The sequence below is a fragment of the Sceloporus undulatus genome, chromosome 2, assembly GCF_019175285.1.
Source record: "Sceloporus undulatus isolate JIND9_A2432 ecotype Alabama chromosome 2, SceUnd_v1.1, whole genome shotgun sequence".
Lineage (NCBI taxonomy): Eukaryota > Metazoa > Chordata > Lepidosauria > Squamata > Phrynosomatidae > Sceloporus > Sceloporus undulatus.
In genome coordinates, this window is record NC_056523.1 from 114987103 (window position 1) to 115013426 (window position 26324).

The 26324-nt window shown below is 37.7% G+C and overlaps 2 protein-coding genes across 2 annotated transcripts in view; one reads left to right on the forward strand and one right to left on the reverse strand.

Annotated features, from left to right (window-relative positions):
- DOCK2 (dedicator of cytokinesis 2) overlaps nucleotides 1–26324 on the reverse strand; it is a 336713-nt gene that overhangs the window by 114997 nt on the left and 195392 nt on the right. Inside the window, exon 29 of the mRNA XM_042453565.1 lies at nucleotides 2531–2629. Within this exon, the coding sequence (XP_042309499.1) occupies nucleotides 2531–2629 (99 nt within the window). The remainder of the gene's footprint in view (nucleotides 1–2530; nucleotides 2630–26324) is intronic.
- INSYN2B (inhibitory synaptic factor family member 2B) overlaps nucleotides 4565–26324 on the forward strand; it is a 94704-nt gene continuing 72944 nt past the window's right edge. Inside the window, exon 1 of the mRNA XM_042453567.1 lies at nucleotides 4565–4750. The gene's annotated coding sequence lies outside the window, so the exon portion shown is untranslated. The remainder of the gene's footprint in view (nucleotides 4751–26324) is intronic.

Consider the following 26324-nt stretch of genomic DNA (forward strand, 5'->3'; position numbering starts at 1 on the left):
CAGCATTTTATTGTTCGTGTGGACATCTCCTCAGTTTACCTAGAGTTGATAAGTAACCTGTCCAAACTTAGCATCCAATTTGAAGAATCCCCTCAAATTATCCCCCAGTACTTCACTGAAACCATTTAGAATGAGACCATGAAGGCAGAACTTTTGTGTGAACTAACATTCATTTCCTAGAATGCAGCCATGACAGTTTGTACTATAAACCATGCTGAAAAGGACAAAACATTGATATAGCTTCTTTGATTTTTCTGAATCAGAACTCAGGTGGTATTGTAGAGATGAATTTCATTAGATTCTATACATCTTTAAATCTATATATCTTCTGCAAAACATCCAGGGAGCAGTTGTGCCTTCCATGAATCACTCTTGGAAAGCTGTGATCAAGTGAATGAGGGAGAAAAAGTTAAAAATGAATCAAGATGTAATGGAGGTGATCCTGGTATGGAACAGCAGTGTAAGAGGATAAGCATGCCTTAGGGGCTTATTTTGTACTTTGTATCTGTAACTTTTTGTTACCTTTGCTTGTAATCCACCTTGATTACGCAAGGAAAAGGCAGAATATAAATAAATTATATTATTATTTGTCTGTATCTGATCAGGGAGAAGGAGATCATCACTGGATGCAGTGGTGTATCTTGAGAAGCAGACCCAAGTAATTTCTAAAAATGTCTTCTTCAAATCTTGGGTCAGCAAGGCATTTTGCTGCCTCAGGCAAATAACCTCTTCATTCCACATTCAGAAACCAAGCAGATTGGCAACTGGAACTCACTTTAAGACTGTTAAGACTGTCCCCACTGCACTGCACCTGAGGCAAGCTTAAAGGGTGTACCAGAGGCTGCGGGGTACTCGATTGTCATAGGACAGATATTTTGACCTCTAACAGAGAGAACAGTCAGGAAATCATCTAGCTTTCCCCAAAGGCATTGTCAAAAATTAGTGGTAGACTCATATTCTGCCTTACTATCTCTGAATGCTATGCATAATCCTATGACAGAGCTAAGTTCCCTTAAAGTACATGACCTCCTTTATATTTTACACTTTACACAAGGGCTTTTCATAAACCTCCTCTCTGTGAATGCTAGTCAGCTATTTATTGGTTCCTGTGATCAAGGAAGTTAAAATCCTTTGTCAGTAGGGAGCTTTCTATGAAAAATACCACCTTCAGTTCTGTTTCTTCCTGGTAGCAACAGATTGAAAAATTACTTGGTTTTGCAACTCCTTACAAACACATCCAAACCATGGCCCCATACTAAGAGAAAGAGGAGGTAGAAATAAAAAAAAATTGAATAAACAATTCATTACCATTAATGCTGACTGCTGCCACCCTATAGCACATGCTCTCTTTAGCTATAATACTTTGTATTATGCAATATGCTACATGGTTTGAAGTTATTTTATTTCTTTTTTTTAAAAAAAATCTAAATTGGCATTTTAAAAAATATTCCCAAAATATTATCCGAAAGCCTTTTTTTCCATCAGAAAGGAAATTGTAGTTGTTATTGTGTGCCTTCAAGTCATTTCCAAGTTATGGCAATCCTAAGGAGTTTTCTAGGGCTGAGAGTGACCTTGCCCAAGGTCACCATAGTGGATTTCCATGGTCAAGTGGGGAATCAAACCCTGATCTCCAAAGTTGTAGTCCAACACTCAAACTGCTACACCACAGAAGCTTTTGAAAGTAAACTGTAATGGGTAAATGTTATTTGTCACATAGCACAACCCATTACAGCATTATTTTGGGGGGGGGGGGGGGGGGGGAGAATACTGTTGTACCCTCAGTTGCCCAGACAATAAGATGTAATAGATGTCATTGGCTGTAGCATATTCTGCCAAGCTCTTCTGATACCTATATGAAAAAAAAGTCATACACTCTTAGTCCCAGAAAACCCCTCCGGGTTGCCATAAGTTGGAAATGACTTGAAGGCACAAAACAACAACAATTTACTTTCAGGTGGAAAAAAGACTTTTGGACAATATTTTGGGAATATTTTTTAAAATGCCAATTTAGATTTTTTTAAAAAAAGAAATAAAATAACCTCAGACCATGTAGCACAGAATATTATAGCTTTCTAATTTTTTTGTGTGCTATTTTGGGCAAATGTTAGAAACACCTTATTCCTTTTATTTAATTGATTCAGATCAAGAATGGACAAGCTCCAGAGGATCAGGGATCACTTGTCTACCTTGGAATCTGCTGTGGGCCACACAAATTCCCCAAATACTAAACTGGACGTTGCCAGTAGTCCATTTCTGGTTTTTTATAAAATTCCGCAGGGGCCATGCTAATCTTCTACTATATATTTCTTTTTTTGTATTTTTAAACATGAAAAATTAAAAAAAAAATTAAAAATTCCTTGAGGGTGGTTTGCGGTAAAATAAGGCAGAAGCATGTTGTGGTGTCTTGCAAGAAATCAAAAGCCAGCACTGGTGATGAATAGAAATTAATCAACATCATGTTCTGAACCTTACGGTCTGTTGGCTGGGTACAAACCTACAACCACTTGCTCTTATTTATATGGCAACTTACCACTAGCTCTGAGGTTGTCTGAAAAGTTTCAATGTAGGAAGAGTAATGTTGGTCATCCATTTGGTTCAAGATTGCTGTCATGCAAGCCACAAAATGGCTCTATAAGAGAAAGGAATTACAAGGTTGATATGCATATCTAGGCTGGGTTACATGAGGCAGAAGAACATGCTTACATTATGTGGTACCAAGAGATATCTACAATGTCTGGAAAGTCCACTATGAAAAATTAACACAGATGGCAGAACAGAAAAAAAGTGTTTCTAACTATGCTGCATAAACTGCCATTTACAAAGACCTGCACCATTCAAAATGAGTAGTCTTGTTGAAAAAGTGACAGTGTTTTGCTAGAGATATCTTCATAATCAAATACAAATTTAACATTATTTTAAAAAATCTCTTAAACAGATGTAAGCTACTGTGAAGTTTTTGAAGAGTAATTATTTGAAGAGAAAACTCATTCCCTAGAGATATTTGAAAGATCCTGCCACATTAGCTGAGACTGTCTCAGACAGAGGGGGAGAAGCCTATTTGTGTCGTGCTTTTAATGCATTTTAATTTTAAATTACCCAGTGGCCTACACTGTGGCTAATGTGATAGGGAAAAATCTAGTGGAAGGAAGGGGAAGAAGAAAAGGGGGAAAAGGGAAAAAGAGCTAAGTAATTTAAGAATTAAGCAGTTAGGAAACCTGTTCAAAATTTACACCCTTGGCAGCAAGATGTGCTCCAGTGGGGGGGGGGGGGGGGGGGGGCCAGGAAGAAAAACAACAACACACATGTTGTTGGGAGAAAACTATACTGATTACAAATCCAATGGAATTTTGGTTCATCAGAAAGATCAAATCCTATGAATCAGTTTGCCCACCTGCCAACTGATATCTTGCCCAGCCACACTATTAGCAAAACATGGGAATGGCAGGGATAATAGGCTCCAGTGCAGTATGAACTGCTCTATGTACCCTTTCCGGCCACCTGGAAGTGATGCCTTTCAGGACCCTTTAAAGTAATCTCCCATTGCAGGTGGGTAAGTCTACCCATTCTACATAAATGGATCTGGCTCAATGCCCAAACTTGCTACAGAGAAGGGAGTGACCCTTTGCCAAATCTCATTGAAATGGTAAAAAAAATCCACGAGGCCACCACAAGCCAAAACCCCTTCCCCCAATCATAACAGATGAATCTCCTATATAACCTCTGAAGGGGTGATACTGAACAACCTACAGCTTTCTTAACACTCTTACAGGTTCCATTCACCTTTTTAGATCCATGGATGTGGAGTGTGTGGGGGGGGGGAGAGCACTGATAGAGTGCATAGATACTTTTTGTAAATTAATTCCTATACAGTAGTCATCTTTTAAATAGCCAAAGGCTTATATTTCAAGTATGTCCTGAGCAAAATGTTAATTACATCAGTTTAATCCCTGTTTGCTTCTTTCAGTCTTTTAAACTGCAGTCCTCAGCATATTTAACTTGCAAGTTGACCAAACTAAAATCAAAGGTTCTTCCTTCTCTAATTAATGAGTTTAGAACTGTCTGAGGACATTAGATGAAATGTCATCTTTCCTTGGGCTACCCATGGCTGGGATTTTAGAACTAAAGAAAGTTTCTTTTTGATGGAATTTTAATTTTGTTTTAATAATTAGCTTTTTGGTAAGAGTAGGAAATTATGTATTCATGGAGGCACACATGTATGTACAGAAACACACTCAAAATCAAGACAGGAGGAGCATCTTTCAGTCATGTGGGATTCATATCTCACTTATCAGTTCACATTCTGCTTCTTCCAACATACTCTCAGTCCTTCCAACCAGAGCTTTATTCACATATGCAATGAGGCTGGAGAAATCTGATTTGACTCCATGATTTGTTGATGATGTCAACGAGAACAAGGTCACACATCACTGTAAACTGTCTGCAGTTTGAGGGACCCAACCATTTTGTCTACCACTTAAAGCAAGAAAAGAAGCCTCTTTAACTTCAGGTTACTGCCACTAGAGGTCTTTTTTACTTTCATATCGTAGCTTCTATTCAGATGGTGCTGCTTTTTTTATTTATTCCTACGTGAGCAGACCCAGTACACTTCTGGCATATTTACAGTGAAATTTACAGCATCCATAATAACCTATTCCTGTTTTTGGAGTAAAATTTGTGCTACTCAGAGCTTTTGGCTATCTGTGGGAGTTTAAAAGGAGGTATTTCCAGCAGGTAATCCCAGATCTTTCAGGTAAGGATTTGTTTGGCTTTTGTCAATGATGCTCTTCTCAGATAAAAAATGCTTAGGTTTAGTTTTGGTTTTCCTCCTGTAGTAGTTAACTTTAAAGGACAAATGTTGTCTGTGACAGAGAGAATGTCAGCTGCCTGGCTAAAACAACCTAAAATTGTAATTGTTTTGCAACCGGCTTTGTTATTCCAATGTCCTGATTTTATTGCTAGTATAAATTGAGGTGGGGAGGGTGCATAATGACTTGTAGAAACTGGAATTCCTTATATATGCAATAATGCTTTTAAAAACATTTTGAGTTCTTTAATGGTGTCGGAAAGCTTTTCAGAATGTGTCTGTCCCTCTCTGTCTCCCTGTCATAAAATCCTTGTGGCATGAGCTGCATTTTTAATAGTCTGGTGATGGTACCATTCAAAAGAATTAAAACTATTTTAGAAATGTTAATCTCTGTGTGAAAGCTAACTCTTAAAATCGGGCTAGCTGTGGATTGCAGCTTTGTACATGCATTTAGCCCTGTATGTGTGCACAGCCTTAACTACTGCAAATGGGAACAGTGTAAACTAACAACTGACATGCTTTGTTTTAGGAAAACAGTTATGTTGGTATGTTAAAATGATGGCTCTCCTGTTTAATTTTGAGTCTCTGATTAATGATTGCTTGAGATGAGACAAATTAGCACTAGGTTTGCTGCTGAAAACTTACTTCACCATACTGTAACTTTTATAATCAATGGATCCCTTTTCTCCAGTTTGCTCTTTAGTTTAAACTGTTTCTTAAGGTTACAAATAGTCATCTCCCATTTATCTCTGAAACCCACTCCTATTACCCTTATCTTCATCCAATCAAAGAACTGAATGAGCATCCAAGTGACATCCATTGTACCCAGGTTACCTGGAGCCTCTGAAAGATGCCCCCTACCCTAAAAAAACCCAACCACTCATCAAAACTTTAAGCTTCGGTATTGCACAATTCAAATAAGTGAGTGAAAGTGCAAAAATATCAAGATGAAAAAACTGGACATAAAAATTACAGCAAACCTCTCTGCTACAGCCACCTTTTCCATTTCCTTTAAATATTTGTAAGCTAGGATGATGGCACTTTGATCAAACACAGCCATCAATCAATAATGGTGTGTCTTGAGTTGTCCTTTTAAATCACCTGAGAATGTGAGCAGAAATGTGAATTTTGATACCCATAAATTAAATAAATAAACAAGTGTCCAAAGAGATGAAGTTGTTCAAGTGGAATCTTGACATGTCATTTCAGCAGTGCTCAGCCTTGTTAAAATGTGTCTAATGAATCACCATGCTGATATGCATGATTGAAACTAGGTCAAACATGTGTAAAAATAAGTGTAATCACAGCAAACACTTGACTGATGAGGGAGTACTTAGCAGCATGTAAAGAGGAAGAAGTCTGTTTGGAGGATATGATGATATTCCCAATATATGTAATTGCAAAGTGCATAATTTTGATAATTAGATTCACAACACTGTCTCATCATCTCAACTGAGACCATAAACTATATGCAATACAATGTCCATTAACTAAATTGGCTGAAAATGTTGGAAAGGTGAAATACTGCCAGAGAAGTGACAAGGTAGATGTTACTGAGTTTATATCTATTAGTACAATATTAAAGATGAAACAAGGTGTCAAAAGAAAATTGAGATATTCTTTGAGTATATGTTCAAAGACCTCTGACAGGAAATACATCATGATGATATGATTAATTACATCCTTGAAAATAGAAGGAAGGAAGGAAGGAAAGTAAGTGAGTGGTTGGCCTTAATACATGCAAAGTATCAGCTACATGGTGAGGAAACAAAATAAATAGGCATGGCAAATTTTTGTATGATGAAATTGAATATGGCTTGATAGCCTATGAGAATAGATGACTCAGTCTGTATGCTACAATACCTACAAGTTTGATATGCAGTTCTAATAGACTGGGGGAGAATACCATAGGCTATACAAAGAGATGGCAAACTTCAGCACCTAGCAACCAAAAATCTCATCATACTTTACAACACCAGATGGTGGCAGGTTGCCGTAGTAACTTCAAATAACATACAAGAGCCACATAAATAAAAGCTTGAAAAGAGAGTGGAGGAGTCAGGAAAGTATGGGTATAATAATGCCATTTGTTAACACTGGTCCATACTGGTTGATCACTAACTTGATTTAACTTTGGTGCCCTTATTCAGACATTTGTGACAGTAGGAGTGCTGTGGATGCCCTGTTTGTTTCCTCAACACACACACAATCGGTAGAATAGAAGAAAAAGTTGATCCTATATAGGCAACTAATCATGAGCAAGTTCATTGATCTGTGAACCTGGAGCAGAGCTAATCTCAAGTACTGGATGCCTCATTTCTCTCACACATTTCTCTGTGGCAGTAGGGGCAACTTACCTGTGCAAAATAACCCAGCAGTCCAAGCTAATAAACATCTCACATTCAATATTTTGTGAGTGGACCTTCCAACAAGACTTCCTTTTCTTCCACCTGCTTAAGCCCCCATTTGTTGTTATTGCTGTATGCCTTCAAGTCGTTTCCAAGTCGTCTCCCTAGAGAGAACCTATCATGGAGTTTTCTTGTCAAGATTTGTTCAGAGCTGGTTTGCCATTGCCTTCTCTTGAGGCTGAGAGCATGTGACTTGCCCAAGGTCACCTAATGGGTTTCCATGGACAAGAAGGGAATATGCTCTCCAGAGTCATAGTCCAACACTCAAACCACTATGCCACACTGGCTTCTTAAGCCCCCATAGCCATGAAATTTCTTCCAGAGGGTGCCCCAATCTTGCAGATCACATCTGGGATGGGAATGGAAATGTGAGAATCAATTCCATTAATGGCCATCACTCTGCTAGCAGATGCACAAAATTTGGAGGAATCTATAGCATACATATTTCCAAGTAAAAATTTAAGTAAACCAGAGATTAGGAGCATTGGGGTCCAGAGTCTGCAACTTCAGGTATATGCCTCTGACATTATGTCCTCAATGAAAATGGTGCTGCTGGTGCGATGATGATGATGGTGACAATTACAATTATGACAATTCACCTAGTTTGTACTTGTAAACGTGGAGGGCTTTATTCTGACCTGAGAAATGAATAATTACTTTAGAAAAGCCTATGTCAAGTAAAAGCTGTTATTTAAATTGTAATAAATTCCTATTAAAGAGAAGTATTCCAGGATTGGGGACTAAGATCTGTAAAACATGAGGTAGGCGTACTATTTTCCAACCCAGTATAACCACTTCCATAAATACATATGCATAAATCTGTGGGATTTATGTGGGAAGAGATGTGAAAAGAATATGGAATAATTGTTTCCTTACCTAGCAATTTTACAACTAAATGAAAACTAAAGCATTGGATGTAGAACTAGAGTTCGGTCCTATACATGCTAACTCAGGTCCAAAACACACTGCAGAAATAATCCAGTTTGAGATCGCTTTAACTGCTTTGACTCAATGCTAAGGAATTCTTGGAATTGTAGTTTTATGAGACATTTAGTATTTTCTGTTAAAGTGCTCTGGTGTCAATAAACTACAATTCCCAGAATTCCCTAGCAGTGAGCTAGGGCAATTAAAGCAGTCTCAAATTGGATTATTTCTGCAATGTGTTTTGGAGCTCAGATAAAGTCCCACTGAATTAAATGGGATTTAATCCTAGGTAAATATAGGCTTGCAGCCCAATTACATTTAGTTTCCATTGAAATCAGTGAGATGCTTCACTCTTTACTTTTCCCTGGGAGCAAATGGCATAGAAGGCTTGCTTCAAGAGTTTATGGCTATGTTGTTGTCATGACATGTCATGACTGCTGGTTTCAGTGGGATCTAAGTGCAAATGGCTTAGTCTGGCTCTAAATCACTAAAGACCATGTATCTTTCTGCCTGTGCAATGACTTGGCTCTGGAAACCAATAACTTCCATGCAGTGAAAATTTTGGCAATAGGCTATTACGCAATAACCTAGTCTGTGCTCATGAAATTGCTCTGAAAGGCATGATCTGAGCTATCTCACTCACATTGTCACAGCTTGACAACACATAGCCCATAATAATCAACTCTCTCACTTTTAAGTGATTTTCAGATTTATTTATTTATTTTTATCTGTCTATGCTTCATGTGTTATAGTTCACTAGAGCTGTCTTCTTGTCTTTCATAGGTGACTGAAGAGTAACCCAGGTTGCCCTATTTGCACATCTTACTGTCAACGTCTGGTTTAAGATTGAATCACACATCTGCTTTGCTCTCTTTGGCCAACTATTTGTTATGTGTTTTAGTGACATCTGGGGTTTAGCAGAATTTAAAGGGATAAAATCTACCTTCTGGATTCATTTAATGGGAAATGTAAGATGCATAAATTGGAATAAATATAAAAAGGGAGTAGCAGCAGATTGAGTTCTGGGGTTTAAATGCCTGCTACAAGTTATAAAATTTTCTCCAGTGCTAAATCACCCAAGTAACCAAAACATTAAGGCTTTGGTTGTTGTTGTATAAGGCAAGCAATTGTTCTTGTACTCATTGGGGCCCAAATCATTGTTAACTCATGTTTTCAACTCTTCACAATTAAACACAATCACCAGGTCCTTTGGGGACTTTTTGACTGTTCTAGTGTAAATTCGTTCTCTCCTAAGTGGCTTCACAGATGAAATTTTTAAGTAAAATGAGTTCGTTAACTCATTATTGCCATTCATTTGGCCATGTGTTTTATTGAAACTCTGTGATACAGATATTCATTGCTTGGGCTGTGCTAACTTCTGCTTCCATGGTTGGTGTCATGGCTGAATATACTGTTGTGTTTTATCTTTACAGTGATACATTATGTGTATCTTTGTTTGAGACAGAAACATTTTGTATATAATTGGGATCATGTGTTTTGTTGGGATACCAATTCGTCTTCAAACCATTCACATGAGACACTGTTAAAGAAAGGTTTCCACATGAAGCAAGAACAATCATGGATACCATGATGTGTTGCCACTGGTGACCCACAGTCCACTGCAGAAGGGAAGGTCATTCACCCCAGAACAGCAGGATAAGGTAAATACACACAGAGACCCATTGGACCAAAGGCCATCTCTGTGTATTCCAGTTAGACAGATGGAATGCTGCTTTTGTTACTAACTGCCCTCACATCGACCACAACCCATGGCAATCCTTTTTCAGACATCTCTAAGACCCTTGTCCTCCACTGCTCTGCTTAAGTAATTCAGGCCCATGATCTCCTTGACTGAGTCTATCCATCTGGCATGCATCTGGCATCTTCCTCACTTTCTACTAACTTCTACCTTTCCTAGTATTGTCTTTTCTAGTGATTTATGCCTCCTCATAATGTGGCCCAAGTATGGCAGCCTCAGCTTGATCATCTTTGCTTCCAGAGAGAGTTCAGGCTCGATCTGTTAAAGGACTCAGTTATTTGTCTTTTTGGCTTAGAGACAATTCTAACTTTAATGTTCAGTTGTATATTTTTACTCTTTAGGATCTTGTTTAGTTCTTTCATGGCTGCCTCACTCACTCCTAGTCTTTTTATTTTTTGACTGCAGTCCCCATTCTGATCAATGTTTGATCCAAGGTATGCAAAATTATACCTTTATAATAATGAACTTTATCGCATTTCCCCCAGAATGGCCCTGTCGCATTCCCAAAAGGGGGCGTGACCAGAACAGGATGGGGCTAAGAACAGATGTTATCGCACAGAGGAACTGCCACTGTGGCTGGATGTTCCCATCACATCCTACATCCATTCCAGAGGGCGCGATTTTTGAGAACACTTTTGAACAGTTCTCAAAAATTGCGCCCTCTGGAACAGATGTAGCACACGATGGGAATGTCTGGTGGCAGTGGCGGCATTCCTCTGTGTGATAACATCCGCTCTTAGCCCCATCCCATTCTGGTCACGCCCCCTTTTGGGAACGCAACAGGGCCGTTCTGGGGGCAATGCGATAAAGTTCAGTCTTAGAAAGACTTGCAGTAGTAGGGAATCATTACTACTATGTGCTCATTATTTTTGTTTACTTTATGTTCAGATGTAATCCTGCCTTTGCACGTTCTTATTTAACCTTCCTTAGTAATTTTTTCATGTCTGCAATGTTTCCATTAGTAGTACGGTGTCATCGGCATATCTTAGATTGTTGATGTTCCTTCCTCCTATCTTCACTCATCCTTCTTCTAAGTCTAAACCTGCTCTTCATGTGATATTTTCTGTGTACAAGTTGAATAAGTAAGGTGACAGAATACACCCTTTCCTGATGCTTACGTATGTCTTTATTATTAGTTACAACAGAGTACCAAAATTCAGTTTATTTTGCATGCAATTAGAGATGCTTAAGAAATCCAGTCTTTACTGACCCCCAAATACAGAAGACATAGTGCTCTCTCAAATTCATGGGTGGGTCAGAAATTATCTACCAGATCTTTCATTCAGAGCCCCTCACCTTATGGATATAAACCTGAAAATAAGCTGAGGCAGACCTGAAACTGTCTAGATGCAGTGACTGAATATAGCCCAAATTACAATCACTTCACATTTGATGGGTTGGGTTAACCTAAGGTTAAGCTAAATGTTCAACACAGATCTTCTGTTTTTACTACAAACTGTATTAATTTAGACTTTGAGCTTCTCTATAGCCAAGGTTTTCAGGAGGACACCACCAAATATAAGATAAATTTTAAAAAGTAAAATCTATGCAACTGATATTTATTCACCACAGTTATCAAATTATCAGCCAAGAGCAGCCATGAACAAATTTTAAACTAGGGACCATGAAAAAAGCTACTGGGAAATAGTGAAAAGACTGACAGAAAAAATATATACATACTAAAATAGCTCTAAAACACCAATTTAAGATAACATTCAATTAACAAAATAACTTTCCATCAAGCATGGAATATGAAACCGTTTTCATGTTCACTTGATATCTAAAATGCCACTATTTCCAGCAGCAAAGGGTCATACTCTTACAGGTCCACTATTTCGCTAAAACTGCAGCTAAGTTTAGCTTGGAGAAGGATGTATGTGCCATTTCATTGAATGTTGCAGTGTCAGGGACTTCTGTCCCAATTCTTAACTTATCTGTTCACCGGAATACACACATGGAGTATATGCAGCTGAAGTTACTTCTCTACATGGCAGTTACTCAACTGGCAACCAATACAGAATGACAGAGGTGGAAATGACATTATGGGCCGAAACACACTGCAAAAAATAATCCAGTTTAAGACTGCTTTAACTACACTGGCTCAGTGCTAGAGAATCCTGGGAACTGTAGTTTATTGTAGTACCAGAGCTCTCTGACAGAGAGGGCTAAATGTCTCACAAAACTACAGTTCCCAGATTTCTCTAGCACTGAGCCAGAGAAGTTAAAGTGCTCTCAAACTGGATTATTTCTGCAGTGTGTTTTGGACCTATATGACCCAAGCCAGCCCACTGCTGGATCCAAAAGACATTTTTTTTTCTTTTTCCTTTTAACTCTACTAACATGTTTCACTACTCCAAAGGCAAAGCATGTTCTAAACTGTCCCATAACCGTGTACAACAAAACATCTTTAAAAAGTCAAGGCACAAATGGAAAAATCATTTGATAAATTTTAAGACCCATAAAGTTTACAAAGAAAGAAGAAAACCTGTCAAACTGCTGGAAGTCAACTATGGAATTCTAAATTCCCCTTCTTCTAACACAAAACCAATGGACAAATGTCAAACTCACCTCCTCTATCTGCCAAGCTTTAGGTCGATGTCTTGAGCCATTTTCTAAGAATACCATATAGATCCTATTTGCCTGCCATGGACTGATTTCTGGTTATTATGGTGGAATGTGATTCATCTCACCCAGCCTTCAATAGTCCAATAGTACAGTATGCAGAAATTTAACAGGTTCAACCTGTGTCTTTTGCTGGGCACAGAAAAGCCACTGACGTAAGCACTTTATACGATGGGCAATTCACAGAGGGGTACAACTGAGAAATCTTGCTCATGTGTAACAAACTAGCAAAACTCAGTATTTGGGAGTGCTTAGACCAGGCTTCCTTTTCCCAGGTCCTACAGATACCGTGGTCTTGAACTGAGCTGAGCTTTATAGGTTAAACCAAGGCAATACTTACAAGAAACAGAATCTTTCAAAGGACGCATAGTAAACTGTGTTACATAATTTCAGTTATTTATTTTTTCTCTGGCAAAATATGGCAACCATTTGTGAGCATTTGTGGCTGGAGGGTACTCATTTACTTCAATGAAATGGCACAAAGGGTTTCTATGTTTGAAAAAGGGGTAGCTTTAAATAGGCAATGTTTTAGAAGGGACATGATCTGGTTTTTTAAAAAAGAAAAGAAAAGTGATCTTTTCCCTCAAATTCATTGTATTTTGAATTTAAGGTTTAATTAGGCAAGCTGAGTTTTCCACTATATCACTTAAAATACTCTTCGTTTCTATGAACACAAAAAGCAAATAATATACAGGTTCACTATTTCACAGGAATAATATCAGTAGAATAAAAACATGTGCTATTCCTATGTTCATTTATCCAAATCAACAAAATCACCTAATTTCAATGGGACTTCCAAAGCAATTTGATGCATGTCTATTCAGAAGTAAATCCCACTGAATTAAAGGAATCTTACTTCTTGGTAAGAATGCACAGAATTACAGACCTATTTTCCAAATAAAAGGGAAATAGGATTATAGGCTAACAGTGTAATCTTGCACATCTCTGCTCTCAAGTGCATTGTATTAATTCAGTGGGACAGGCTTCCAGTAAGTGTTGCATTGCAGCCTGCAGGAACACTGCAATACTATTGCAACCCAAGCAGGCTGTTTCTTTGCCAGATATTTTATTTATGGAGCAAGATGAAATTCAACTTTCCCCATTCATTTATTTGTTTCGTTTGGTGCTTATGTTTTCCTCTCCCTACTGAAAGTCTTTCCAAGATTATTATAAACTTTCATTCCGCTCTAGAAAGAAATCAGCTAGAAACTGCTAGAGAAATAACTGAACAATATAACATATACCTTGCATTTTCTGTCTGTCTTCTAGTAAAAGTTTGTTTGCTTTCTATTTTCTCTTTGGCACAATACAGACTATTCCAAAATTGACAACTTTTACTAAATCATAGTATCAAAATATAATACTCTATAACCATCATTACTTTTTTTAGGGTCAAAGCTTAATAGATATTAAAGTTAATCTTATAGTGATCCCTCACATGAGAGGTTACAGTTGATGCAAAATTTAGAGCTTTAGCAGATGATTGCCTATTTATACACTTCCCATATAAGTGTGGTATTTATCCAATACATTTTCAGCACTGAGTGTCTGAAGGATTACTTCATTTAGCAGTGAAGACAAGGGAGAACAATTGCCAAGGAAAAGATAATAACGTAAGGAGATGGGAAATTATTTCTGATCAAAGACTTTTCCCCATAAGAAGATTCCTTGGCATTCACAAAATGTTTCAACCATGTTGGAAACCTGTTTACTACATTTTTGCCTACTACAGGTGCTGAAGTTCTTCCTGAAGTTCTCTACCATCTGAACTGTGGTGAATAGGGCCTTCTTTGTTGTGACACCAACCATTGGATCATATTTCCAAGGATATGGATTTGGTACCAACTCTTTACAGAAACAGGGACAAGTATATTTGTGTGTGCTGCGGATATCCCGTACCTAATACCAGCTAGAATAGAGTGGACCTATTGAAGATATTTCTTAATGATAAGCGAAAACCTATGTAAACCCCACTGATTTAATGAGTCTACTCTAGTTGGATTTGAATTTTGCCTGCCGTATGGTTTTCACTGTCCTCTGTCTTTTACAGAAGTTCTCTTTGCTTCTGGTCATTGCTGTGTGCATTTCTTAATAGTTTGTTTTAAAATTCCTGTAATAATTACGAGGGAGTGCTAAAGTAATTAGAAATATGTTTAAATAAACAATACATGTTTATTTTTAAATGTATTTCATGCTTAAACAGTTTTCTAAAGACCAATAGTGACAAGCCAATATAGCTATGCTGATGATGAAAGGGTATGGTGGAGCAAAAGCTGAAACAAACAAAAATATGACGCAGTGTAAAATGCTCTTAATTGGATAAATAATTTCATTTGCTTTCAAGTGGAACTGTCTAGTGTCAAATATATGTCATCTTACATCTTTTCCCTCATGCTATTCACAGCCAAGATCAAAAGAAGAGCAGAATTATTTTTGTGAACTTAAAGGGAGTTTTCAATCAGTTTACTTTGCCTCAAACAATCATCCTTAAAGGTGGCCTAAAAGCAATTTTAAATTAAACTTAAACAGCCAGGATACTGCAAACTTCCCAAACAGTGAATGGACATGTTTTGCTCAAGCTTAATATTTGACAACCAATGTGCCTAGGTAGGTTTGTAATCTTGGGTGGTAGTTGTTTTGCTTGTTATTGATTTTGCCTTTGCTTCAGTGTGGAGTTTGGCTTATTTGAATGAACATAAAATCAAGTACCCTGCAAAGCATTATTATGAGAAACACATACTCTCTGTTTTTGGCATATCATGGCCTGGATTTTGTGTAGAACTGTATGTAGAAATCTGACTAGTTGTAACTTCTGGCAAATGATAGGTCTCAATAGTCTTTTGCTTCTATGAACTTGTTTTCAAATAAAAGAACAGAAATTCAATGGAAGAAAGCTAAACGTTGTGCTCACACATGTAATGCCGGTGAAGAAAAAGGATCTCCCCCTCCCAAAAAAAAAAAAACCTAGAGAAAATTAATTTAGCATGCAAGTTTAAAGTTATTTGCATATTTCAGGATGCTTTTGACAGCAAAGCATCAACACTTACACAATCATATGAGGATAGCTATGACCGAGTTTAACCTTCAAGTCTTAAAATAGTTTTGTTTTGTTTTTTTCCTGTAGACAGAGACAGAAAAGGAGCCAGGGGCTGGAAAGCATTGAATTCAATCAGTCAAACAACAGCAGGAGGTTCAAGGGTGTACCTGGCTAGAAAGAAGGGGTCTAGCCTCATCATTAATGCTTATTTTCCCCCCTTTCCTTGTACATGCCATCTGTCCCTGCAGATTTCTCCAATAGCTTAAAGACAGAAATGAACAAGTAAAGGCATAAATCGTTTCGGTAATTTTGTGCCAAGAAAATGCAGACAAGGAGAGGAAAATGCACCATATTCTTAATGGATTCACTGGGTGACTGTGGCAAGCACCTGAAATATAGATGCCATTTCACTGACTCTGAAGTTTCAAAGCCCACAGTTAGATTTCATTAGGGAACCAAGTGAAATATTATGGCTCACATGAGTGTTCTTCAGTATGTTTCTGCTTAGGAACAACCAAAATGGTGTGTCGCAGTCAAAGTGAACTTTTTGCAAACTATAAAAGTAGGATCATTACATTAGGCAGTTACTATGATGAAATGTTTAACTTCAGAGAATTTAAAACTGCAGCATTTATAATACTGAACAACAACTATGTTAACTCATGTTCTATGGAACAGCTGTTATTGGGTCTTCAATTTATATGGAGATGCAAACTAGTCTGTTGATGGAAAGTGGTATTTATAATGCTTTACCTGAGTAAAAATACATAACACTAAGGATTCTAAAACTACCAGAGAGTTATAATGATCTGCCACTCGTGACCAGGTGACCATTTAATTAAAAGTCAGCAATATATTTTCACATACATTATACCAGATTGTGTGCTAACAGCCACATTTATCTTTATAAATCTCAATAACAATTATATCAATTGAACCCAAAAATTATTCGTGCTTGGCTATTTCAGCTGACATCAGAAGAACCATCACAATCTGATGGAAGAAAATGGGTATTATTTTGCAGGAAATATTTAAAAACAATAATGTATATTCTAGCATACCAATTCTAGTTGTGTATGTGTTACAGAATTAGAATTGGTAGGACAATTCTCTGCATTCATTCTTTGGAAAAGAAGATGGACTTTGCAATAGCATTATTGCTAGGACTTAAATTTATTGTGCAGTGTTTCCTTACAATTCTTCTTTTGCGATTTCATTCTGTGATTTAGGAGAGTGCCCTTCCCAGAAAGATTATCTTGCAGAATGGTTGAGAGAAGACACAATCAGCTTTCAACATTGAAGGAAAAGTTTTAATTTCCTATAATGTACATCACACTGGACACTTAATTTAGCAAGTTTTGAGTATGGAATGTTAATTAAATCCCTCATTTCCACCATTCTCAGGAACAGCTCTGACATTTTGATATTTTGCTCTACATAATTTGTTGCTATGCTATGGAAGATGCTGCAGTACACTCAACACTGATGAAACCTATTCCTTTTCAGCAACATTGAAAAGGGATGCATTGACCATATCCAGGTTCTTTGGCAAAATATTTATTATAAACCACTGCTTTCCATAAATCTGAACTGGTAAACTATGGTTTGTGCTTGCTTTCATATCAGAATGTCCATGGAGATCAGGAACAAAGCACAGTGTGCCAATATGGAATTCCAGCAAACTATGATGAGCACTAAACAGGAAAGTGAAAATATGCTAAAAATTGCATTCCCCCCCCCCCCCGCTTCTCCTTATCATGTTTTGACAACAGAAAGACATCCCAAATCTGAAAGTATGCACAAGAGTGAAGGGAAAGACAGGAAACATGCAGGTGTGAGGCTCATTTCTGATCCTCCAAGAAATGGTTTAGACTGAGCCAGATGCTGTTTCCTCAATGTAGCCAATATGTTACAGTATCTGTGTTATTTGTTTGGTGGTGGTGGTAGTGGTGTGCCTTCATGTCATTTCCAATTTATGGCAACTCTGAGAAATCAGATTTGGAGGACAGAACAGTCTTGACAGTTCTAGGGGATAACAATTTCAGGGGGCTGGATGGTAAGAATATAATCCTATTTGTCCTACTGCCTATCTCAGTAGCTTTTGACAACACTAACCATAGTATCTTGATTATCTCTCTGACTATCTGAGTGGAATTAGGAAGTACCATCTGGAATCCTGTTGATGATATATGTGGACACAAATTCATTACATCGATGTATATGCTTTTTAGAAAACTACAGGAGAAGGTATTTAGAACCTTCATGCACAATGACCAGTCACCTACGCATAAACATACACCGACACTGGGATTTATGTCCATGGCCAATCAGCAGTTGAAGGACAGTGAGTACCCAAACACCATCTTGCTGTCATTTTGAAGCTGGGAAAAAGAAGAGCTGTTTTCTGGACTTTCAATGATTTCACTGGAGGTCCAGAATGGCAATAGCTCTTTTTCCTATCATCAAATAGCTGCCAGATGGTCCCTAAGAGCCTCACAACCCAGTGGCTTTATGGTAATTCAAGGGGATTACCATAGCACCAGAGGGTTGGATTTTTCAGCCTGTAGAAGTTCATGGACTCGGCAGCAAGTGAATTATATTGGCAGACAGTTGTTCTGCTAGTATCCAAACAAAATCTTGGCCATGGAGTTATAGTGGCTCTAGTCCTATCTTGATAGCTAATCTATCCGCTCCTATTTAGGGCAGAAAAAAACTTTCCCTTTGCTGCTGGAGCTAACTTTTTGATGGCTCCAGGGCAAGTGGTGTCTAAATGCCACAACCCCAAGTCACCCAGAAGCCGCCTGGTGCATAATTACCAGTAAGGTCTCCAGGCAACTTGAGGGCATCTAAACGCTACACCCCCAAGCATGCTACAAGCCAGCATTACTGAGCCATCTGTTTCAGCCCTGAGTCTAATAGGCATACAGTACTTTAATGGTAGTTCCAATCCTACCTGAATAGCTGATCACAAAAAGTTGTGGTGATGGCGTTGTTTCAAAGGAATGCTTACTTACAGATCTGAGAAAGTACCATCCCACCCAGGCCAGGGTAAGATGGCCCCAAAAGCCTATTCATGTCGCACCGAGGCTTCTGGAATACAATTGGCCATGTTGGGCCAAATAAAGGAATTAGGATGAGTGCATGAACTTCTTGGATTTCTGGAGGGTAGGGAAGTAACCTCTGAAAAGTACCCATCCCTACATTAGAGCTTTGTGGCGACCTCAACTCCTACAGTACTTAGAACATTTAGATAGGGAAATACATGGGCAGAACTTTCTTGGTGGTGGCCCATGAGATATGGAACTCCCTCCCTGCTGTTTGCACCCCAAACATCTGGTGCAAGCCTTTAACAAAGCTTTTAATATATATTTGTTTAGTCTTTCTAGTCTTTCTTGACTAGGTAATAAATATGTATATTCCACTCATGATAACGTTAACTGAATTTCCTCAATCCTGATTGTGCTGGTTTTGTTTATATTTTATACAGATACATGTTCAGGCTCATCATGTAATTTTCTGTTATATATTTAAAGTTGACCTATGCAAATCTAAAATAAATTTGAGACATCTGTCTAATAAACTACTGAAGTTAGAGAGAGAGAGAGAGTAAGCAATTTTAATTCTTTCCCTAGCAGCTATAAAAAACACAATTTTCAAGTCATGAAGTATATGCTTGTGTCAAAAACCTTTGTAGGGCAATTTGTGTGGGTATGTTTCTGAAAAGTACAATGCAGAAGTACTGAAGGAATGAGTGAATGGACCCACATTGAGTAAATGGTACAATAATTTACAACCGAGTAAGGCTTACTTTACATATTCCATATTGTAGTTTTTGGTTTCAATCCCAAGCAGATGAGCTAATGGCATCAGTGGGATACCGATTGGGATGTTCCACTGGATACAAAATACACAATTTTCTCAACAGGGTTCAAATCCTCAATATGATAATGGATTTTAATCACATTTTTAATGAACACCTCACTTGACTGGTATCATTATGCACAAGGTTATAGTATTGCCTTTCCAAAAAGGACACTGAAATGTTTATTGCTACTTTTTGTGATCCCTTTACCAGACTATTTCAGTTCCCTCTTCTGGAAGGTATTCAGGGAAGGGAAGATACAGAACATACCTCTATTGATTCTTAAGTGTATTGTCCTCAGACCTATCACACAAAATAAAATATGGAGTCATATCTCACCAACTTTGCTTTGACTTCCATTTACATACAGTATTGATTTTATAATCTTGTTTTGTATGCTTAAGGGCCCATCTTGGATTTGTGACAACTTATTTTATTAAAATTCTACTATCCTTTGACCACACATAAATCTTCTGATCAGAGGCATGGCTTACAGAAAGGATTCCAGTAGTCATAAATCCTGGAATTAAGGTTCATTGTATAACTTTTTATTGTATTTTTAAAGTTAGCCTACGCAAATGCACCTATTTAAATATTGTGAGAGAGAGGAGGAGAGGGGAGAGGGAGATATCTGACCAATAAACTATGGAAATCATCTACTGCTTTACAGAAAAATATCTGAAAGAAAGATAGTAACCAATTCTAGTTCTTCCCTTAGCAACTATAAAGACATCATTTGGAAGGCATGAAAATATAAATCAGACATTAAGTCTAGTCTCTGTTCATTTGTTCCAACTGTATTTAACTCAATGGGGTAGATGGAATTCATTTTTATTCTTTCAGTACAAGGGAGGTAGAAGGAAGCTCAGTGCATATTGCTACCAAATGGCCCTTAACATTTGACAGAGCAATATACAGTAATGTTTCATAACCACTATTAACTGGAAGCAAGATCAGAGCTTCCGAAACCATGCAGCAGACATCCAAAAAAGCCTTTGAAAACATGAAGGGCACAAGGTCAGGCACAAGGATGTAAATCTTCACTAATATTATTACTGTATCACATAAAAGAATGAAAAAGTTCAAATCATTTTTCTTTGCTGATTTTTTGCATATTTATCACACACACACCACTTTTCAGGACCTTCTCCTACTAACTACACCTACTTATTTACAGTCTCCATACAAGCTAAGCAAGTTCACCTCTGGTTAGTACTTGGATGGGAGACTAATAGCAAATACACTTGCTGCAGGCTATATTTCAGAGGAAGGAATCGGCAAAACACCTAGGAGTATTCCTTGCCTAAGAAAACTCTATAGAATTCATGAGGTTGTAACAAGCTGACAGGTGACCTGAAGGCACATACACACATATTATATTTGTAGCTACCATGTGAGACAGAGCAAGCTGAGAGATAGGAATTGGCCCCAGATCATGCAGTGAGTTTCATGGCTTGCTGCACTCTTGGATATGGATCTTCCATGTCCTAGTCTAACACTCTAACAACTTTCTATTGTATACCAAATAAACATATTTTAAAATAAAATTGATAACAGGCCACTTATGGCTTATTAGGTCAGGTCTGTGATGATTTCTTCCTTTACTCCAAGGGTATTAAAAGAACTGGCAAATGTAATATCAGAGCCATTGGCAATAATCTTTGAGAATTCCTGGAGAACAGAAGTCCCAGCAGACTGGAGGAGGGCGAACGTTGTCCCCATCTTCAAAAAGGGGAAAAAAGAGGATCCCAACAATTATCGTCCAGTTAGTCTGACATCTATACTAGGAAAGGTTCTAGAGCAGATCATTAAACAGAGAGTGTGTGGACATCTAGAAAGCAATGTCATAATCACAAAAAGTCAACATGGGTTTCAGAGAAACAAGTCATGCCAGACAAATCTGATCTCTTTCTTTGATAAAATTACCAGCTTGTTAGATGGAATGCTGTGGATATAATATATCTTTATTTCAGTAAGGCCTTTGACAGGGTTCCCCATGACATTCTTGCAAACAAGCTTGTAAAATGTGGACTAGACAAGGTAACTGTTACATGGATTTGTAATTGGTTGACTGGATGAAGCCAAAGGGTGCTCAACAATGGCTCCTTTTCATCCTGGAGAGAAGTGACCAGTGGGGTCCCACAGGGCTCTGTCCTGGGCCCAGTGCTATTCAACATCTTTATCAACGACCTGGTTGACAGAATTGGGAGCATACTTATCAAATTTGCAGATGACAACAAATAAGGAGGAATAGCTAATACTCCAGTGGACAGGATCAAAATTCAAAATGACCTGAATAGACTAGAAAGCTGGGCCAAAGCTAACAAAATGAAATTCAACATGGAGAAATGTAAGGCACTGCACTTAGGGCGGAAAAATGAAATGCACAGATATAGGATGGGTGACACCTGGCTGAACGAAACTACATGTAAAAGGGATCTGGGAGTCCAAGTAGACCACAAGTTGAATATGAGTCAACAGTGCGACGCGGCAGCTAAAAAGGCCAATGCGATTTTAGGCTGCATCAATAAAAGTATAGTGTCTAGATCAAGGGAAGTAATAGTACCACTATATTCTGCTCTGGTCAGGCCCCATCTGGAATATTGTGTCCAGTTCTGGGTACCACAATTTAAAAAGGATGTGGAGAAACTGGAGCATGTCCAAAAGAGAGAGACTAAAACAGTCAACTAGAACCTAAGCTCCTGCATTATTCCCCATAAGCCTGTCCAAATAGGTATGTTTTTAATTGGTGCTTGAAAGATAAAAGTCAGGAGGGGCAGCTGGGCTTCTAATGTAAGGGAATTTCATAACTGGAGGTGCTACTACAGAAAAGGTTCTACTATAGAAAAACATAGTCCTACAAGCCACATCTTTCTAGGGTTGCCATAATTCTCTACTATAAACCAGGACAAAATGTAGGACAAAATTTAGACCAAAATGTAGGACAATTATAGGTTAAATTTTAGCCCAAAATGTAGGACATTTAAGAAAATGGAGGACCTTAAATGTCCTACATTTTGAGCTAAATTTTATCCTACAATTGTCCTACATTTTGGTCTAAATTTTGTCCTACATTTTGTCCCGGTTTATAGTAGAGAATTATGGCAATCCTACATCTGTCCATCTATAACATGTATCTATCAAAGTAATAGTATGCATACCTTTATGACAACTTACTCAAAGAGATATTTATGACAACTTGCTCAAATAGGCACCAGGTCCTTAATAACAACTGACAAACTGAAATAAATGCAGGAGTTGGCTCAGGATAACTGATAATATAAATAGGCTCTAGGACTCCTGGGTAAGATCCTGTCTTTCAGGCTGCAGCTGTGTGGTATAAGACTCACTGAATTGATGGGATTCGCTTGTGAGCTAAAATGTATAAGATTGTACTAGAAGTGTTCCCTGACTTCCAAGGCTAATCAAAATGTATGCAAATAGAATTCCCATTTGGAGAATGAAAGATTTTCACCAACTAAAGTGAAGACATCTTGACCTAAGTCACAAAACTACCTAATGCTGGCAGAACAATCCAGATTCTTTGTAAACCACAACAGATTCATTAACACACAAAGTGGGTAACAGAACTCAAAGCTAACAGTATAAGATTATTCTGAATTTATGTTAAATCAGAGTACTGGCAGAAACTACCTTCAAATAAAGGAACTGGTAATAATACAATTCTAGGCATGTCTTCACAGAAGTAAATCTCATCGAACTGCAAGAGACTTACTCTCAGGTAGATGTGTATGGTGTTGCAGCCCATTGCAATCCCTCCAACCCATTGTCTTTCACTACAAGGATGAGTGCTTCTTATGTTGTTATAACTGCAGACCACCAACATCTTCCACCAAAGCAATAGTAAAAGCCTATCATAATGTAATTTCCCTTTATTTCTTTGTATGCAGAGATATATACACATGCATTTCTACATTTATGCTTAATTATCTGTGTTATTTTATTCTTTATATACAAGTGCATATGTTGGTACACACATTTATTTGTGCATGCAACTATGTTTTATATATGAACAAGGTATGTGTAATAAAGCAAAAACCACATGCTGTACATTCCAATAGTTGCAGATTTTATTTTAAATATTTCCTCAGAGACCCTTCTTTGGGGCCTCCTGCCTAAGAAATGAATTGGGCAGTGACCCATTTTAGTCCCTCTTCAGCAGCAGTGTCCTGGTTTAAGAATCATCTCACCAGGAAGGCTGTCCTGGAGTTGACTTTGATTTTTATTCTATTTTTCTTAACTATTTTATTTTATTTGTTTGTTTGTTTTGGTCTCATATAAAGGCTTCCCTTCCCTTTGGAATGGAGAATCCATTGACATTCCAAGTTTTATGTATGGTTTTAGGATTGAGGAAAATATTTTTTTTAAAAATAAAAACAACACAACTATTTTAAACAAATGCAGATCTCCAGGGCCTGGTGGAATGTGTCCAAATGTACTAAAGGAATATGCTGATGCCATCTCAGGGCCTCCCTGTATTTTTGAAAAAATCTTGTAAAACAAGTGCAGGCTCCTGAAGAAGAGAAGCAAGCAAATATTGTACTCATCATCAAAAATGTGGAGAGCATTGACCCAGACAACTAGTGGCTGGTCAGCTGGATGTCAATGCCAAGAAATGTTGTAGAAGAGATAATTAAAAAGTCAGTCTGTGAATAACTTTTAGAATAGAATTCTGTGGTTACTAAAAACCAGCATGGGTATCCACAAATAGTTCACGTGCAAGATGGTAATCGTATCTCTTTTCCACAGAATTACAAACTAGATAAATCAGTGAAATGCTGTGAATGTAGTGCATCATGATTTCAGTAAGGCTTTTTGACAAGATCCACACTACATTACTTCATATGAGCTAGTAAAATGTGAGTTAGATGTTATTACTCTTGACAGATTTATAGATAGTTGATTTACCAAAGAATCCTCAACAATGGTTCTTTTGTTATCATAGAGAGAAGTGCCAGAAGATTCTGCCTTGGCCCCGGTGGTGTTTAACATCTTCATAAATGATTTCAGTGAAAGGACAGGGAGTTGCTCATCAGATATGAAGATGGCACCAAACTAGGAAGGATAATTAATGCCTCAGAAGACAGATTATACCTTGAACTGGGCAAAAACTAACAAAATGAATTCAATCCAAGTAAATGTAAAGTGCCACTTATAGGCATGAACAGATGCACAAATATAGGATGGGTAACAGCTAGCTTGACAGTAGTACATGTGAAAAGGAACTAGAGGTCTTCTTTCTCTAGAAATATTGCACAAGTTTAACATGAATCTGGGCTCCATCAACAGAAGTATAGTGCTCATGTCAAGGAAAGTAATAGTACAACTATAAGGCTGGAGAGAGATGGACAAGAAAGAGTGCTGCACCCACCATTTCAAAGGGAGAAGCTGGCAGCTGGTGGCAAAAAGATGTGAGGCTGGAGAGAGACCGAGTATCTGTGGAAGGGTAGGAATCCAAGTATAGTGATCAGTACTAATCCATTCCTCCCATCATTTCACAGATTCTTTCCAGCCTTGCTTGGATATGTACTACATTACCTTTGTATTCCAAACCTATAAAAAAAATCTGCTTTCCCAAGCATTTTGGATAAGGAATACTCAATCTGTATTAAAAAATAACCAAGAAAGTGTGGTGATATTTTTAAAGGCCATGCAAATTACTTGCAAGATGTGAGAAAAGAGGAATAATGATAAATGTTGACACCCTTAGACCTAAACTAGGCATTATATTAGCAATGTAAATGAAATTAATGTGTATTTTTATACATAAATAGTAGATAAAACAAAACTGCATGTGTTTATTTCATTTCATTTAAGTTACTACTGCTGACATGTGTTTTGCATTTTAATAGTGAATTCTTAGAAAAGGACCTTTCTTTACATTATAGACTTCATTCTAGATTCTTATAATAAGCATTATTGCACTGTTTAAGACTATCCAAGATGGTTGTTGTAACTGAGCCATAAATAGTCACCATTTCTGCATATAGATATATATGTGGTGTTGTGTGCCATCAAGTCATTTCTGACTTATGGCAACCTATCACAGAATTTTCTTGGCATGATTTGTTCAGAGGGGGTTTGCTTTTCCCTTTCTCTGAGGCTGAGAGAGAGAGGCTGAGAGAGTGAGACTGGCTAAAGGTCACCCAGTGGTTGAGCTGGGATTAGAGCTGTGGGAAGTCGAAAGCTTTCATGGCCAGAATCCATAGGGTTTTTTTTAGGGTTTTTCAGGCTATGTGACCATGTTCTAGAAGAGTTTATTCCTGACATTTCACCTGCATCTGTGGCTGGCACCTTCAGATGCAGGCGAAATGTCAGGAATAAACTCTTCTAGAACATGGCCACATAGCCCAAAAAAACCACAAAAAACCATATCAAACCATGGGCTCTAGACTCATAGTCCAATGTTGAAACCACTACACTACTCCAGCTCTCCTGAAGACTTATCTTTATCATGCAACTAAAAGACTGAGAAGGAACATGGTTGTGGGACACCTGTCCCATTTTACAGTTCGAAAATGGACCCTGAGACACCATTCAAAGGCAATGAAGTAGAATTTGAACCCAGATTTCATAAATCTTCTAACCTTTATTTGCAGAACTGCACTAAATTTTCAGGCTGCTTTGCTCAGCAGTTAGAAGCAAGAGCTCATACCTCTCTCATTATTATCTATTAATCCAAAATCATTTATACTTATCTGGTGTATGAAGCAATTAGCTTATTATATAATTCTTTCACAACTTATTTTCAGTAATTTTCTTGTAATGTAGTGTTCCAGTTACCATAATTCATTTCTTAGGTCCAGGAAAATGCTTTTCCGAGTCAGGATGGAAATGAGAGCTGGGTAGAATTACCGTATTCTATGGTGAATTACATAGCATTCATG